We start from the raw sequence: 17,726 nt of genomic DNA, 5'->3' as shown, positions 1-17,726 counted from the left end.
TATAGCTTGAGTCTTACGTGGATTAAGTGCGATTCCGAAATTGGCCGCCCAAGTGGCGACAGTGGCTAGGTTACAATTCAACTTGTCAATCGATTCATTGATCGTATTCAATCGATCGTATTTTATCGGAATTTATACAGTAGGGTAAGACAGGAGTGCCGAAATGAAGCTTTTTCGGTGCTCGAGGCTACGACAATCAGATTCGAGGTTTTCCCGGGAGCCGCGTACCGAGTCTTCGGTTCTTGTAGCGAACAGAGCATGGACCATGTAAATGCGAAACACTGGCGAGATTTGCAAACTTAGGACAAGAAATTGAAATACAGGGACATCAGTTTATTTGCACTTCAATTTTTATTATACTTTAGTTTTTTAATGTACTTCACTCCCACCTCTTCTACTAATAAAGTTCCAACTGTCCTCCACACAGAACCAAGGCCGCATATACTGGGTGTTCAGTTCAAAGTGTGCCATGGCTCGCTCTATGCCGTCATGTGGCTAGCCGATGAGCCTAGAAAATTCAATTTTCCTACACTTCCGCAGAGGCGTATTACCTGTGTGCCAGAGAAGTTGCCTAGCAAGTACGGCGTTCATTCTAAAGATTACTTACCGATACGTACGGTAACGCCGGTAGTGGCAGGAATGTGAACTGTTTGGAAACACGTACTGAGGTGAGTTTTTTCTTACTGTCGGGATATCGGGAGAGTGTTAAGACGATTACTTACGTATTTGTTGACACGACGGTCAACATGGACACGGAGTATTTGATTTGTATTGTGGAATGTTGCCGTACGCAACCGATGATAACAAATATCCTGCGTACGACTTGTCCACTCAAAACACAGTTCGAAAGAGGTTATGGTGACACACAGACAGTACAGACCGCCATCTGTTGCTACGTCGTTCTCAAGTTCAGATTGAACGCCTTGATTAATTGGCAACTTCTCTGACATAAAAGCTGAAGCTCGCGTCAATCCCTGACTCAAAACAGTGACGTCATGACTCACTTTGAAATGAACACCCAGTAGTAAACAGTACTGAGTTAGTGAGTATAGTTCGTTCCAGAAATATGTTCGCGTTTTCCAGTGACGAAAGAGTTTTCAATATTGAATCATTTTCGTACAGGTACTGTCGTCCGTTTGCCTACGTCGCATCCCGATTCCCCCCCCCACCTGCTTCTGCTCGCCCCTCTGTAAAGGCTAGTGGCTGGGCTATCTTAGCTCTTTTATAAAAACATTAATTTCTGTTAGGAATTGGACGTCTACGAAATATTATACAACTGTTTAAAATAACTTAAATAAAAGGGCCTCGTTAAGTAGACTTATGGAATGAGATGAAGAAGATGAATGATATGAAATCTAAATTCTTTTTCTTCACGGGAGGGAAAGATAAATGAACCGTGGCAATGAAAATTCCAACCCGGCATTTGCGTAAGTAACTGCGGAAAACCACAGTCAGCTTGATCGGTCCGAGGATCGAACCACGGACCTCCCGAATGCGAGTCCCATGCGGCCATCTCACTCTGTCATCGCCGAAAGTTACGCAGCATTTGTTCTTAATGGGTTGAAGGAAAACCTCAACCGTGTAACTTGTCTGAACCGGGATTTGAACCCGTGTCCGCTCGTTTAACGATCAGACATGCTAACCGTTACTTCACAGCGTAGGATTTTTGAACTTAATAGCATCGTTGCAATGAAACACAGCTACCAACTATCAAGGATTGCTTTTGTATTACCTTCTTTTACTTACTTATTTACTTACTTACTTACTTACTTACTTACTTACTTACTTACTGGCTTTTAAGGAACCCGGAGGTTTATTTCCACCCTCACATAAGCCCGCCATTGGTCCCTATCCTGAGCAAGATTAATCCATTCTCTATCATCATATCCCACCTCCCTCAAATCCATTTTAATATTATCTTCCCATCTACGTCTCGGCCTCCCCTAAGGTCTTTTTCCCTCCGGCCTCCCAACTAACACTCTATATACATTTCTGGATTCGCCCATACGTGCTACATGCCCTGCCCATCTCAAACGTCTGGATTTAATGTTCTTAATTATGTCAGGTGAAGAATACAATGCGTGCAGTTCTGTGTTGTGTAACTTTCTCCATTCTCCTGTAACTTCATCCCTCTTAGCCCCAAATATTTCCCTAAGCACCTTATTCTCAAACACCCTTAACCTATGTTCCTCTCTCAAAGTGAGAAGTCGACCTGGTTGGCGAATTGGTATAGCGCTGGCATTCTATGCCCAAGGTTGCGGGTTCGATCCCGGGCCAGGTCGATGGCATTTAAGTGTGCTTAAATGCGACAGGCTCATGTCAGTAGATTTACTGGCATGTAAAAGAACTCCTGCGGGACAAAATTCCGGCACATCCGGTGACGCTGATATAACCTCTGCACTTGCGAGCGTCGTTAAATAAAACATAACATTTCAAAGTGAGAGTCCAAGTTTCACAACCATACAGAACAACCGGTAATATAACTGTTTTATAAATTCTAACTTTCAGATTTTTTGACAGCAGACTGGATGATAAAATCTTCTCAACCGAATAATAACAGGCATTTCCCATATTTATTCTGTGTTTAATTTCCTCCCGAGTATCATTTATATTTGTTGCTGTTGCTACAAGATATTTGAACTTGTCCACCTCTTCAAAAGATAAATTTCCAATTTTTATATTGTAAATTTTTATACTGAACAACAATGCAAATTTATTATCTCAACAATAACTCTTCACTTTCTACAATTTAATTTCACTCCCGTCAACAATGGGATTTGCTCTCCGCACAGCAACACAGCGTTCGTTATTGCACTCCACAAACGACAATGACAATTTACTTGGACTATTACGAACAACAATGAACTGTTAATCTTAACTAATATTCACAAAGTACTATTTACAACACAGAACTGTCAGTTCTCAGTTCACAGCTCGTTTGTCTTGGCTAGTTCTTCTAGCTCAGTCACTCGCGTTCACAGAATCTCGAACCCCAGACCTTTAGAGACGATCCGCTGCACTTCGAACTCAGGTCCCCCAGCTGCGGTCCACTGCACTCGAACTCCGGGCTTCAGATTCCACAGTTACGGACACAACTCAAGTCGCGCTCTGGTCTCGAAGCTGGCATCACTGCTACACAAGACTGTCTGGCTTGCTCTCTACTGACTTTAACAACACTGCCTTACTGACTGACTGACGTTCACTTGCGTCTTCTCTTTTATAACCAAACTATAGTTTCTGGAGAGTTCGCGAAAGATTCCACTCTCGAATCATCCGGATATCTCTCCTCTCTGCCGCAGTCGCTCTTTCCCCTTTCTCCCCACCATAGCACATGCCCCAGGAGCAGATGCGCGCGCAACCCGCCCAACACGGCGTCGCCGTAAAACACCCCCTCTGCCCTCTCAGCATGCAGATGCTCCCCGTACCAGCGTTTCGTCTGCCGCGCGCCCTGTCGGACACGCGTTCGAACCCCGGTGCAGCTGTCACAATATTTCCATTTCGTACAATATTCCCGTCACGAGAATCCTTCAAATTACCCTCTTTTATATATGAAAATTTATGAGTTACGAATTTTGTGTACAGGTCATTACGGTGTTATCGTTGATCTATGAGTCACGTTACACAGCGTCGTACATTGTCGTACGTGTATTTATTTTACATTGCTTGTGCTACTGTCTTGACGTTCGCTGTAATAAATTTTGAAGCTCGCAGCTGGTGTCAAGTCTTGTAGCTACGGCAGGGTGTTGTGAGCGTCGCGCCGCGGTTCCTTATCCTGTCAGGTCGTGGTGGACTTTGTTGTCCACAAAGTAAACTTTGCATAATATTTCTTTTTTTCGAAATACTCCCGTTTTCTTCTATCTTTCAACCAACACTCTCCATCTTTCCCTCTTTCATTCATTATCTTAAAATTAATCATAGCGCTACAACCCATGGGTTTCAGAAAGGTCTTGAGACTCCGAGCCCAGGAGCATGGATAAATATACAGGGACATCATTTTATTTTTACTAACATTTCCAATATTAACCTGGCTATACCTTTGAATCAACGGTTGCTATCCCCTTCCACGACTGGAGTTCGATGGCGTAATATACAAACAAATCACTTTACTAGGTATAGGAGGGAACAAAAGTAATTCATCCATTTACGTAAACTATGAAATATCACGCTTTTGAGTTTGATAATTTTCATTAGGTTTTTGTTTAATCAGAATACAGTACAGTATTAACAATGATGGCAAAGTGCATCAACATCGGTTAAAAACGCAGTAATCATAGATTACGAAACGACGGTTGAACAGTAACTATGGTTAAAATGTAATTTCTGTGCGCCATTCACAATCACCGATTACTTAAACATGGCTAACTGACACCTCATTTAACCAGAGTAAAGTCTATGATGGTACACTGTTTCTACAAAATGGCTACAGGAAAGCATCCATACCGCTGCAAAGATAATAGTCAACGTCTAAAAGCGACTGTGCTCACTCTGTTCTACATCGAAATGAACGTGTCCTACATTTTCGCGTTGCATTTGTTTGCCTTTCGGCACTGTTATATTTACGAGTTGCATTTCTTTGTTTTCCAGTGTTGTTAGGTTAAAATCGCACAAAATGGAAAATTAGATGCAAAAATGATTATATCCCAATGTGAGGTTGAAGTATTGATAGACTTACTTACTAGATGTAAATATATTATATAAAAATAAGTAATATCCATAAAGGAAAAGGATGCAGAAGATTAGTAGGAATGTGCGTACGATCCAGGACCCCATTTACACCAGGGAACTGTTCATTATCCTATGATCCAGCCATAACCTCTCTTTGTTCAGGCAGTGACATAGAGAAAGAGATATTCGAGTATTCCCTCTTAAAATACAGAAAATAACAGTTACATAGAATCGTAACATAAGCAGCCGATCCATAGGAGAAATATGATTGTTCTTGTGTTATATCAAGTGATCCATTTGTAGATTTTGATAAACGAAATCCCTCCTGAAATTTTCTGTCACCTAATTACTCGTAAGAATTCTCTCTTTCCACTAAAGAAACTTCACGCTCACACTCTATCCAAGTAATTCAAGTACTGTGTAATAATAATCGTCTTCGAAATAAACATCTGTGGCTCTGGCCGCCATTTTGCTTTACTTGGTCTACTAATCACTGGTTATCTCCTTTAACCGCTCGAATATGGTTGGTTAGACATTACTGTGGTTAACCTCCTATTTAAGTCGTAACCGAGGTCGATCCACTGTAAAAATGCTTAAACACGGGTTAGGTGACAATTTTAACCAGTGGTTACACTAACCGACGTTAATGCACTTGGGCATGAGTGTTTTTACTCACGAACTGAGCTGTCCATACCGACGTATTCATTATGCAGTGTATATTATAGTGTCTATAGCACATTAGCGTACAATATAGAGAATGAAGTTAAATTGAAAAGTAGGCCTAATCATAATATGGATATTTAAACACATTTTTCAAAATGGTGGCGGTTCATTTCGATACAGGCTTCAGTTCTAATGTATGTAATTCCAATTACCAGTTTCGTCCTTCGTACTAGTAACTCATGTTGAAATAATTCTGTACCTACTCTGTAAAAGAGTACCTTACGTACTGTAAATTCAATCTTCACTCCTGCTCGATCCGAAAAGATAAAATTACTCAGACATGCTATCTACTGTCCGTCCAAGTGGTTATGTCGCAGGGTCGTAGAAAGGATGGAATTCACGTGACAGTTAATTACTTAACGAGGCCCTTTTATTGAAGTTATTTTAAACAGTTGTATGGGTATAATATTACGTAGATGTCCAATTCCTAACAGAAATTAATGTTCTCAGAAAAGAGCTAAGACAGCCCAGCCTGCATGTTTCTATGTATTTATTTTGTAAGAAATGCTGGTAGTTTATTTTATTAATATTGTTTTTCATGAGTTATAGAAAAAAATAACATTTTCAAAAGTTAAAAAAATGTTGAAAGCGAATAAATGAAATTTTTCACAGAATGATTCATAGAAGTGTTTCTCTGTCTTACGAATGCAACCAAAAAAAGGAAGCTTAGAAATTGAGATCGAGATCTTCTATTAAAAAGTTGGGTTTGAAAATATTTCTAAAAAGAAATGGAAAAAAAAAAATCAAAAAATCAAAAGCCAAACACATTTGGGAGTTCAAAATTTGGATTTTGTTAGTTCTTTACATTATTTTAAAAATTTGGTTGAAAAAATGATTAGAAAGAAAGTTGTCATTTTTAGTGGAATGTCCTCTTAAGGTAAAAAAAAAAAAAAATTTCATTTGTTTTTTGTGCTGTTTCTTTACATTTAGCGAGATATCGACTTACTTTCTTTTTTGACTTAGGCCAAACTGTGTATTTTATTACGATCCTATAGGCCTACCATAGCCTCCCACAAAGAGAGATAGAAAGCATGGAATATTCCGTACTTAGACCTACATTACGAAATTAATACTCACGTTGTACAGTAGTTCATCACTCGGAATTTTTGGGTTACATAAACCTTCAGTAAGAAAATATGATATCAGGCCATTGGAGAACGGCTGGAAAACAAAATAGGATTAATATTAATTAGAATAGTTTTTCCATCCAAAGAAACAATATTATGAGATGTTTAACATGTATAACTGCATTAAGTTTAAAAGCAGAATCTTTAGATTGTAAGTAACCAACGCGAAGGAACAAGCCGAAAAAATATTCCTTTGTAATTTCTTCGAAAAACGCTTCGTTAGTATAGTCACGTACAAAATGAATTGGTTAAAAACGCATTTACAGTGTGACGGAACCTTCGGAGAGGTTCTTGCATTAGTGCTAAACTGCGTAACTTTTCCGAAAAGTTTGGAGTTTTCGTTACCGCGAAAATGAAATTCCATTACCCTAGAAGCTAAATAATGCTTATCTTTCGTATAGGCTAGTAAATGTTCTCGTGATATACAAACAAGAAAATTTTAACTGTCGTATAGAATATCTTCGCAGTGAGTGACAAATGTTGACAGAGAGAAAGAATTTCTGCTGTTCAAATGTATTTACTGACAACGCGATCTAACCTCTCCCCAGAGAACACCGAAATTTTAATGTGTGTATATTCCATAGAATAAATAAATAAATAAATAAATAAATAAATAAATAAATAAATAAACAAACAAACAAATAAACAAATAAATAAATAAATAAGTAATGAATAAATAAGTAAATAAATAATGAATAAATAGGTAAGTAATGAATAAGTAAATAAATAAGTAATGAATAAATAAATAATGTATAAATAAGTAAATAAATAAGTAATGAATAAATATAACTAATGAATAAATAAGTAAATAAATACGTAATGAATAAATAAGTAAATAAATAATGAATAAATAAGTAAACAAGTAATGAATAAGTAAGTAAATAAATAAGTAATGAATAAATAAGTAAATAAATTAGTAATTGATAAATAAGTAAATAAATAAGTAATGAATAAATAAGTAAATAAATAAATGGATGGATGGATGGATGCATGGTTACATGGAAAGACAGATAGACTGATAGATAGTGAATAGATAAATAAGTGAATAAATAAGTAAATCAATGATGAATAAATAAGTAAATAAATAATGTATAAATAAGTAAATAAATAACTAATGAATAAAGATATAAGTAATGAATAAATAAGTGAATAAGTAAGTAATGAATAAATAAGTAAATAAATAAGTAATGAATAAATAAGTAAATAAGTAAGTAATGAATGAGTAAATAAATAAATAAATAAGTAATGAATAAATAAGTAAATAAGTAAGTAATGAATAAATAAGTAAATAAATAAGTAATGAATAAATAAGTAAATAAATAAATAATGAATAAATAGGGAAATAAATAACTAAATAAATAATTAACTAAATAAGTAGGCTACATAAGTTAATTAATGAGTAAGTAAATCAATAAATAAAAGTAAATAAGTAAATTAAATAAATAAGTAAATAAAAAATAAATAAACAGTTATTGAACATCTTCCATCCATGTGACTGTACTTAGAACTATAGATTTATACATATAAGTTATATATATATATATATATATATATATATATATATGTATGAATTTACTTTGAATATATTTTGGTGTTATAGTATTGCATTTGACATCGCTGGTGCTTATCTCCCTTTATTATCCACTTTTTGACTACTTTCCTTATTAATTTCGACACCTAAATATTAAAATTCATTACGCCTACATTCTTTAATGAGACTTTTTCCATCTTGCGCAACTAAATGTACTATAATATTTTCACCACATCCCATGTAAAATGTTTTGTTTTTTTTTAATTAATAATTTAATCTTCAATTGAAGGATTTGCTGCTAAAAGGAGGTAGCTTCACTATATTAAACGTTTCGAGAACTGAAATAACATTTTAAAATTTGAAATTTCAACTTGCGTGAAATTAATGTTTCAATATTCCTCAGGGGTTCTTACACATTAGGATAGTATGTTCACTAAAAAATATCTCTTCTATGGTCCGTCCCAGGAATCTGTAGCGTGACTTGGCGCATATGGGGCGGAGTCTATGTGTGTCGGAGTGTATTGCGGGCAGCATCAGCAGGGGGCCGCTATGGGGTAATATGCTCGTGGTAGAGAGTTCAGATAGGAATGATCCCCTTCCTGCAAGCGATTGGTAGCTTCGTTCAACCAATGCCTCCCCCCTAGCCCTCACACATGCTACTTGCGCAGAAGTCTTATTTCGTCTTTCTACTTCACAGATTTCTGGGACGGACCATAGATGGCCTAGCACATATTTATTGGAGCTATCTCTTTATCGTCACAAAATCAGTGATTCACTATCATCTAGGAAAAAAGATTTTGTGCGAGATCGTGCGTATTTGCTTGTTTTCCGCACAGAACCAATACGCGGTAAGTGTGAAATACCACATTCAGTATTCCCAACGTAACACACATAAAACAGTTTCCCTCTTCTTACCGCTTAAGCGCGACATTCATTTTACTGCTTTAGGCTTTTAACATATTATTTTTAGAGACGTTTAACATAGTAATAATTATAAATTGGAAACTTACCACTGCAATTTCACCTAAATTGCAATGTTAATTATTGTTTTTAAATATTTGCAAAAATTAAGTAAAGTCTACTACTCCACGAAACTTATTGCATTCCTGATACAAGTAACATTAAGGAAACCGTGAAAAAATCAACAAGATTCCAGATGCCGATGTTATTACTGCAATATGTTATATAAATAATATTGTTAAAATATTAAAATGAAAAATAAATCATTACATAACCTTACTGTTTGTTTTAAGTTCGCATTTATAGACTGGGGGGGAAAAAAGACAGACGTATATCACGGCCTGCTGGAGTATAGTAAACACAGAAAACATTTTACAGCAACAATGTTGAAGAAAGATATTTTGGTTTTCCGAAGTTGGCATCATTAAACAGAAACCAACATGGAGATTTCATTGCAACTAATTAGAAATTCGTCTTTCAGGTATGTAATAAACGATCTTCGCACAAAATAATGTACGATACACGAGCGGTATGTTTGTTTTCATGTTCTCGGAAATTAAAAAAGCTCAACTACGTTTCGCTTTTTCAATCTTTTCCTCGAACATGAATACGTCAACATACTGCTCTTGTAACGTATATTACTAAAAAGTACAAATTTACCTCTTTTAATATTGAATACAAAAAAAAAAACTGAAATGGAAATACAATAATTCCATAGTGAAATGAAAACGGAAATTTTTTCACTCATCAAATTCCCCTTCTGTGACATCTGGTGCGTTGTCTGCTCTCAGTTCATTGTAGAACCACATCTCATTTTGTGCTATGTATTTGCGGGCTAGTTCCATCACATCATTAGGGCCTATATTTGGCAGCCTTGAGTAGTAGGGAGTCGTCGTATGTTCAGTGTAGATTATCCAGTGTCAAAAGAGTACTGTTCTGGGGGTTAAACATGTTCACTGTTTTGGGAGAGGAAAGTCCAATAGGCTACTCTTACTGCATAGCATATATTTGGGACTTTTGATATGTAAAAACTTTATATTTTGTAATGAATAATTTGTCTCTAAGGGCCGTATTCATAAACGAGACTTTGGATGAAGACTTTCCAAAGTCGACTTTCGTAGTAAAGTTTAACTTTGTCAAAAGTCCTATTCACAGACAATACTTCTGAGACTTTGACTTTGACTTCGGAAATTCGAGATTTGACGATTTTGTTCTAATGTTGACAATCACAAGCACTGCCTTGTAAACGAATTAAATTAATAGATAGCTAAAATAGAGTAGGCATTGCCACAATCAATGCCGTCTTTTGAGTCACAAATCAATGAAACAAATGAACATCGATACATGTTGAGCGATTGTTAACCGTTCTTGCAGCTTTACATAAGAATTCGTGGGCCTAGTGTGAAACTAACGTGAGTACAAAAATTTATATTTTTAGATGTTTACACCAATAGATAATAATTCGTTCTTCTACTTGGTCACAAAAAATCGTAACTCAGTTCCAAATAGTCTTGTACTCGTATATAATACAGTAGAACCCCGATTATCCGTCACCCTATTAACCGATTGGCTGATTATCCGACTGTCTATTTCTCGCTCTTTTTTTTTCAGAAATAAATAACTTATATGAAGTACTGTTTTGTAAATCATATTAGTAGGTTCTACATATATTTTTGCTAGAAGGTGTTATTACAAGTCTTTATAGTTACACAGCATTGTTCGAATTGCTGTTCTATAATATAACTTGTATATAAAATGTCTTCCACGGATGTTAACAGAAAATGTATTGTGCTTACTTACTTACTTATGGCTTTTAAGGAACCCGGCGGTTCATTCCCGCCCTCACATAAGCTCGCCATCGGTTCCTATCCTCAGCAAGATTAATCCAGTTCCTACCATATAACCCACCTCCTTCAAATCCATTTTAATATTATCCTAAGTATCGAAAACATGGAAATAATTGAATGGTTTGAGAAAGAGAAACTGTGGCTCATCTCGCATCAGAATACGAGATTGGAGTTACAACTGCGCGATTTAATAAAAAAAAACAATAAAGTGTAAAAAAAGTATGTAAATCTACAACATCAGACCTCCTTTATTCCTATATTTCCTGAGACAGTTATTACAAAGGACTTCCTTACCCCTTAAAAACCCGTCGTTGACAACCAGACTTAAATTAGTGAACTTCTGATCCACACTACATAGAGAGTTAAATACAAGACCATGGAGGAAATTATAAAATCTTTCAAGGTACGGATTATTCGATTTTTTCGATCAACCGTTCAGTTGACCCTCTTCATTACCACGGATAATAGAGGTTCTACTGTACAATAAAATTCGTAACTACAAAACATGATGGTATGGTTCATTTGAAATAGTATTGCCTGCTAAGAATTATGTTGTGAATAAAACATCGATTGTAATTACGTTAAGTTCACATTAAGCCCTCGAATTATTTCATTATAAAATAATTTTATTCTGAAAATATGGAAGATAAGAAGATGCCACTAATAACAGACTACTTAAAAATTAATTGAAATCAATATTCAGAAAACATTATTATGACGACCGCAGGATTAAAAATGAACTGCATATCCATCTGTATAAGATATTCTCTATAGAATTAAACAGTCAAATCAATTTTAAGCCATCAATTACCTGTAGCGTAAAATCGCGATGAAATAAGAAATTCAATCATTGGTGGAACAGATAATCCTCTTTGATTATTATTCATTAATGAATGTTGAAACATGACGAGGATATCTAGTATTGTCTGTTTATCAGATCTGTACCTTGATTTGAATTTATTATCTGTATCTAATAACAGACTACTTAAAAATTAATTGAAATCAATATTCAGAAAACATTGTTATGACGACCGCAGGATTAAAAATTAACTGCATATCCAACTGTATAAGATATTCTCTATAGAATTAAACAGTCAAAATAGCATATCTAACGTTAGTGCGACCGTTAATGGAATACGGAACTACATGTTGGGATCCCTATAGAATATATCAGATAAATTCCTTAGAAAGAATCCAGTATAGGGCAGCTAAATTTGTTAAAGGTAAAAGAGAAGATGGAAACGATACGATAAAAGAACTTAAATGGGAAACTTTGGAAAACAGACGTAGGAAAACTAGAATAACATCATTGTATAGAGCACATCTAGGTCAGAAAGCATGAGTAGACATAACGGCTCGCTTAGAAAAGCCAACGTACTATGGTAGGAACGATCATGATTTTAAAATCAAATGTAGGAAACAGAAAACGGATGTAGGTAAATTCTCATTTTTAAATAGAACTATAAATGATTGGAATGACCTACCTGCAGCGGTCTTTGAGGGCTGTCCTTCCTTAAAGAGTTTCAAGAATAATTTAAAAAGTTGTGTATAAAGAGCAAATTAAAATTAAGGTGACATTTAACATCTAATTTTTTAAGGTAACATGTATTTATTTAGCCTGACGAGTTACTTCCTTGGTTTGAATTGTAAATTATTTAAAACTAGCGTGTAAGAGGGCCTTAGACTAGAAATGTTTAGTTTAAATGTAGTTCTGTTTATAAGTACAGTATGCATAAGGGTGTAATTATTTGACTTATTTGAACTGTTGTATCAGTGAAGCGAGGTGAGTCAGTGGAGTTATGGTTTTACAGTGCAGTGAATAGTTCCGATCAGTGATCATTTATAGCGTCAATGAAATGTGTTCTATAGTGTCAGTGAAATGTGTGCTAAAGTGTCAGTGAAATGCGTCGTAGTGCCACTACAGTGAGTGAGATGAGAATAAAGTGAAAGACTATTGAAACTTATATAGGGCCTATACATAATTATGTAGATTGTAATGTAAAATTAGGAATTTTATTTATGTTTTATTATTATTGTGTTAAATTATATTGTGTATTCTTATTGTATTGTGTATAAAATTGTATTGTGTATTGTGTAATTGTATTGTGTATTGTAAATTTATTGTGTATTGCTTTTTTTTGTGTATTGTTTATATTGTGTATACCACTGCCACTGGGTGCTTGCCCACTTGCAGTGTAAATAAATACATACATACATACATCTAATAATAAGCTAAGGAACATGAGCAGCGTTAATAATCTCTTAGATGTCCTCAATATTCTCGAAAAATTTAACAATTTTCGAAATATCAGCCATTTTCCTTATGTCCACGAACGAAAGTCGAAGTCAAAGTCTAGATTTTCGGCGACTTCGAAGTAAAGTTACGACTGAAATTTACTTTCGTCAAAGTATCGACTGTGAATAGGAAAATGGTGACTTTGTACTTTCCAAAGTCAACTTTGGTCCAAAGTCTTGTCTATGAATACGACCCTTAGTAACGATAAAAGGAGTTTTCAGGAAGAAATCTTTTAACACGTCAACAAAGTTACACAGTAGATCATTCCCTGATTCACTTCTGTTACTGAAAACTTGTTGCTGGTCTTTTCTATAATGCGAACATATGCGCGTGGCAGGAAAACTCTTTCAAATTTCCTCATTCGCTTTTCGATGTTATCGAAGTCACGGTCAAAGGGCATAAAACTGTGACCCGGTTCTGGAAACATGTGAACGATTTTATTCAGCCGCCCACATTTCACAAGGTAAAATACAATTTTGTGTCAAGGCATGGTTCTTATTTTTGGACACACAGTTGTCTGAAAATAGAGAACTTTTACATCTTCACTCAATACGAAGTGTATAAAATGATATAAAAAAACTAATACACTCGTTAGGCTATGTGATTTCTTACCTATATAGGGGAGAGTCGGGTAATATCGGACATCTGGTAATATCGGACAGTGAGTTTCTTTCATCTACCACACGATGATAGTATCTGATTGACATGGTTACGTTTCTGTAATGTCGCATAGAGAAACGTAACCATGTCATTCAGGTACTAATTACCATATGGTGGTAGATGAAAGAAACGCACTGTTCGATATTACCCTATGTCCGATACTACCCGACTCTCCCCTACTCATCAGATATGTAAAAATAGTGTTTCCCTGATTTCGCTGACGAAATTCCAAAGTTATAAAACCAACATTGCCTTTTGTAAAAAGCGTCTCCTGAGATCACTTTGGTATCGGCATGTTTTACTCATGATCATCTCAACTAAGATTTTCAGCTACATCTTTCTTCTATCAAAAGAAACTATTTTTTTTTTTTTTTTGCACAAGGTGAGACATGGAACGCTAAAACCGCTAAAAGTGAAGCTACCACCTTTTTGCAGCAAACCCTTCAATTGCCATTTTCTCCTGCCAATTTTCTATTCACTACAAGAATATTGGACATATTTTATCTCTCTAAAAATAGGAGCTCCAATAAAGAAATAAGTAGACCTATACTTTCTTGCAGAAACTTACCAAGATGAAAATATATAAACTAAAAAGAACCAAACAGAAATTGTATAAAACGAGAACTGTTTGTAGGTTGAAAGGTTTTCTCTTCTCCATGAGTTTTGGTCCCACTTTAAGCACGAAAGCGAGGTACAGAAGCGTTATTGACATGACGGGTAGAGGTCCGCCCATCAATGGCCACATGTCTGCTTCACGATCTGAAAATAATGGCGGAATATGAGATGACGAATTGAAAGTTAATTGAATTTAAAAGTGACACTAAGACGTTAAATGCGAGTAAACTCTGCTGTATTATTATTACTAGCTATTACATGGCTCATTAAAAAATTAGTGACAACACTCCTGCTTATCAGCTCCCCTAGTGGTGGCCAATGTAAGTTGGTAGTAAGATAAGATGAAGTGGTGCCTGATGTGTGTTACCTGCAAGTTATAAAGTAATAATCTCATTTAAACTTTATATGCAGTGATTGCAATAGAAAGACTGTCGTCTACAACGCCCTAAGGCAATCATGTCAACTGATGCCCACAGACGCAAGCGCGCGCTTTAGAGCTCAGGAGAGCCTGGGCGCTTGACAGCGGAAAGAAAAGAGACCGACGAAAGAGGTAGTACGAGTATATGCCGCTTGGTCGAGCTGTATACAGGGATGGCCAGCACTGATTCAAAGGATAAAGGGAAGAGAGCTTATTAAAAATGTATCCATGTTAATTTTTAGATTTGTCTGAGAAGTATAAATCCATTATAAGAATTAAGTTTTAATTTTAATGCTCATTTTTCACAACTTTCCTTTTTATTGAAAAGGAATATTTCCTCAACTTTCTATAGAAAAGTGAAATGGATAAATCGCAATATAGCGAACGCCAGTAGGGGAAGTTATCCCCACCCACATGAAATGTGCATTCGACACAACACTCGCTTATCACGTAGAGTGTCTGGTGAGCTAGTAGGGGAAAAGTGGAAGGGATCATGGGCGGAGCTTCTACGTTCGCTATATTGGGATTTGCCCTATATTGTAAATACGTGTTACTGAAGATAGTGCATTAAAAATTTTGAAAATATTTGCATGGAAAATGTTTCTAAGGAAATGAATTAACAAAGCAACTACTGTTACATCATAAACAAAAGATATGTGCTCATGTGTTGTAAAAACGTCAGCTCTATAGCTTCAACAGATTTCGAGAAAATAATTTAATATTCTGATGATAAGAAGTTGCGCACCAATATCATCTTAAAAGCATAATACGATAAGAGTTTTGTTATGTAATATTAGTTACAGTTAAAACATAATATATCTAGGTGATTTTGCTTTGTACTATAATATTGTTTGGATTAGTTTATTGATTAATTTTATGAGGTTAAAGATACCAGGATAGAATCAGTGAAATGTGTCGTAGTTCCAGTGCAGTGAGTGAGTTGACAGCGAAATGAGTGTAATTTGAAAGATACTTGTGCAGATATGAACATATCATACTCGTGGGTTTTAATTCGATCTTAGTTTTAAGATACAAATTAGATTTATTTCAAATGTTATTTTAAGTGATCGTTTCATTTAATTTAGTATATTCCCTGTTGTTGTTATTATTATTATTATTATTATTATTATTATTATTAATTATTGTTAGTATTAATTATTAGTATTATTATTAATTGTATTTTTAATTATTAAGTTTATTATTGTCATTATTGAGTGTAATTAGTTACCACTGCCACCGGGTATATACCCACTGCAGTGTGAATAAATACATACATGCTTATTTAAGCAAATCATTACACGTAGTTATGTTTAAAATCAATTACTGCCATCCAGAGTGCTGCATTGGAGTTAAATCGCTCGCTTGAACTCGGTCGAGTGTCGCACCCTCGAGTGAGATACGATCGGTCGTGATACGCTCGTAATAAATAGAAGCACAATACAAGGTCATCTCACCGACATGTCTTATCTAGTATGGAAGGCGACAGATAAGATACACATATGTTTTACTCACACGATAAAAATAAGTCTTTATTTTCTGCGTTTATGACAAACGTTTAATAGAACAGTCAGTGGAAGGTACCAAAACAGGTACATGAAGTTATAAATAAAATAGTATGAAAAACTTCCATATACAGTTATTATTGCTAATTAATAATTATTCAATATTTGATGTACCACATATATAATATGTGTTCCGCCTATATACTGCGACAATGTAGAAACGTTTTACAAAATATTATTGATGTAGCAGTAGATTAATAACAATATTAGTACAGAGATAACGTCACAGAAAATATAATAAGACTAATAATCATGCTGCACAACTGTTACAGACGCAAAGATTGATACACTAATTTTAGAGATTATTATTATTATTATTATTATTATTATTATTATTACTAATTATTATTAGAAAACTTGATACAGTTCTTGCATTATCGTGATTGCGTTCTCTGTTTATAATAATTACATTTACATCCAATAACATCTATCAGATGTGGCAAAAACAAAATCACTCCTGTGGGGGGGGGGGACATTTACCTACAACATCTATATTACATTTTAAAGCAAGTTTCGTAGTTGTACTATGGAGAGGTTAGTTAAACACTACAAAGTTTTGAAATGATAAACATCTATGATGTTACTACAGTTCATCACTGTAACAAGAATGAATGTCTAACGCTCGGCTTGTACCGTTCGAGGATTTATCGCTCGTGACAATTTTACCCATCATGCATGTGCGCTACCTATCAGATTATGCTATGAACTACTTGGCGCTCGAGCGAAAACGTCCGATGCAGACCTCTGATACCATTAATTCCAACTTATCATGTCATACTCAATCTCTCTCTCTTTTTTTTTTTTTTTTAATATCACTTTCTTTATGAATAATGTGTCTAGGTGCAATATAGTTGTACTACTATGGAATTTATGTGAATATTCCGTCTTAACTCTTTATTATGTTACTAGCTGAAAGCACCCGGCGTTGCCCGGGTTGTCCTTTTTGCTTCTTTTCAAATTAAACTGGTTAGATTTTTCGGAAGTCTCAGAAACTCAGCTATAGACAACCAAAACGAATTGTCTTTAATAAGCTTTCCTCATCCATAAAGATGAATCTTTACATAGCATCACTTAGACCTACATGAATTAATGAACTTCTTAGCCAAATGCCTGAACGAATTAACTCAATTGAAAGCAACTGCAGATCATGCAACGAAAGAAAGCATTTCATCACGTGCCTTGTTTTCAAATTATATATATATATATATATATATATATATATATATATATATATAATAGTAGGTTATTTTACGACGCTTTATCAACATCTTAGGTTATTTAACGTTTGAATTAGATGGTGATAATGCTGGTGAAATGAGTCC

General features: G+C 35.0%; 1 protein-coding gene across 6 annotated transcripts in view; it reads right to left on the bottom strand.

Annotated features, from left to right (window-relative positions):
• The window catches only part of LOC138715849 (very long chain fatty acid elongase AAEL008004-like), a 112,675-nt gene that overhangs the window by 34,172 nt on the left and 60,777 nt on the right, over nt 1-17,726 (bottom strand). For all 6 annotated transcript variants that reach the window (XM_069848934.1, XM_069848937.1, XM_069848933.1 and 3 more), the window contains 2 exons: nt 14,378-14,568; nt 6,466-6,549 (listed from right to left, as the gene is read on the bottom strand). In XM_069848934.1, coding sequence (XP_069705035.1) covers nt 6,466-6,549; nt 14,378-14,568 — 275 coding nt within the window. The remainder of the gene's footprint in view (nt 1-6,465; nt 6,550-14,377; nt 14,569-17,726) is intronic.

This window comes from Periplaneta americana, chromosome 2, assembly GCF_040183065.1.
Source record: "Periplaneta americana isolate PAMFEO1 chromosome 2, P.americana_PAMFEO1_priV1, whole genome shotgun sequence".
In the NCBI taxonomy this organism is placed as follows: Eukaryota; Metazoa; Arthropoda; class Insecta; order Blattodea; family Blattidae; genus Periplaneta; species Periplaneta americana.
Note: the sequence above shows the minus strand (reverse complement) of the source record. Positions and strands in the feature narration are given on the sequence as shown.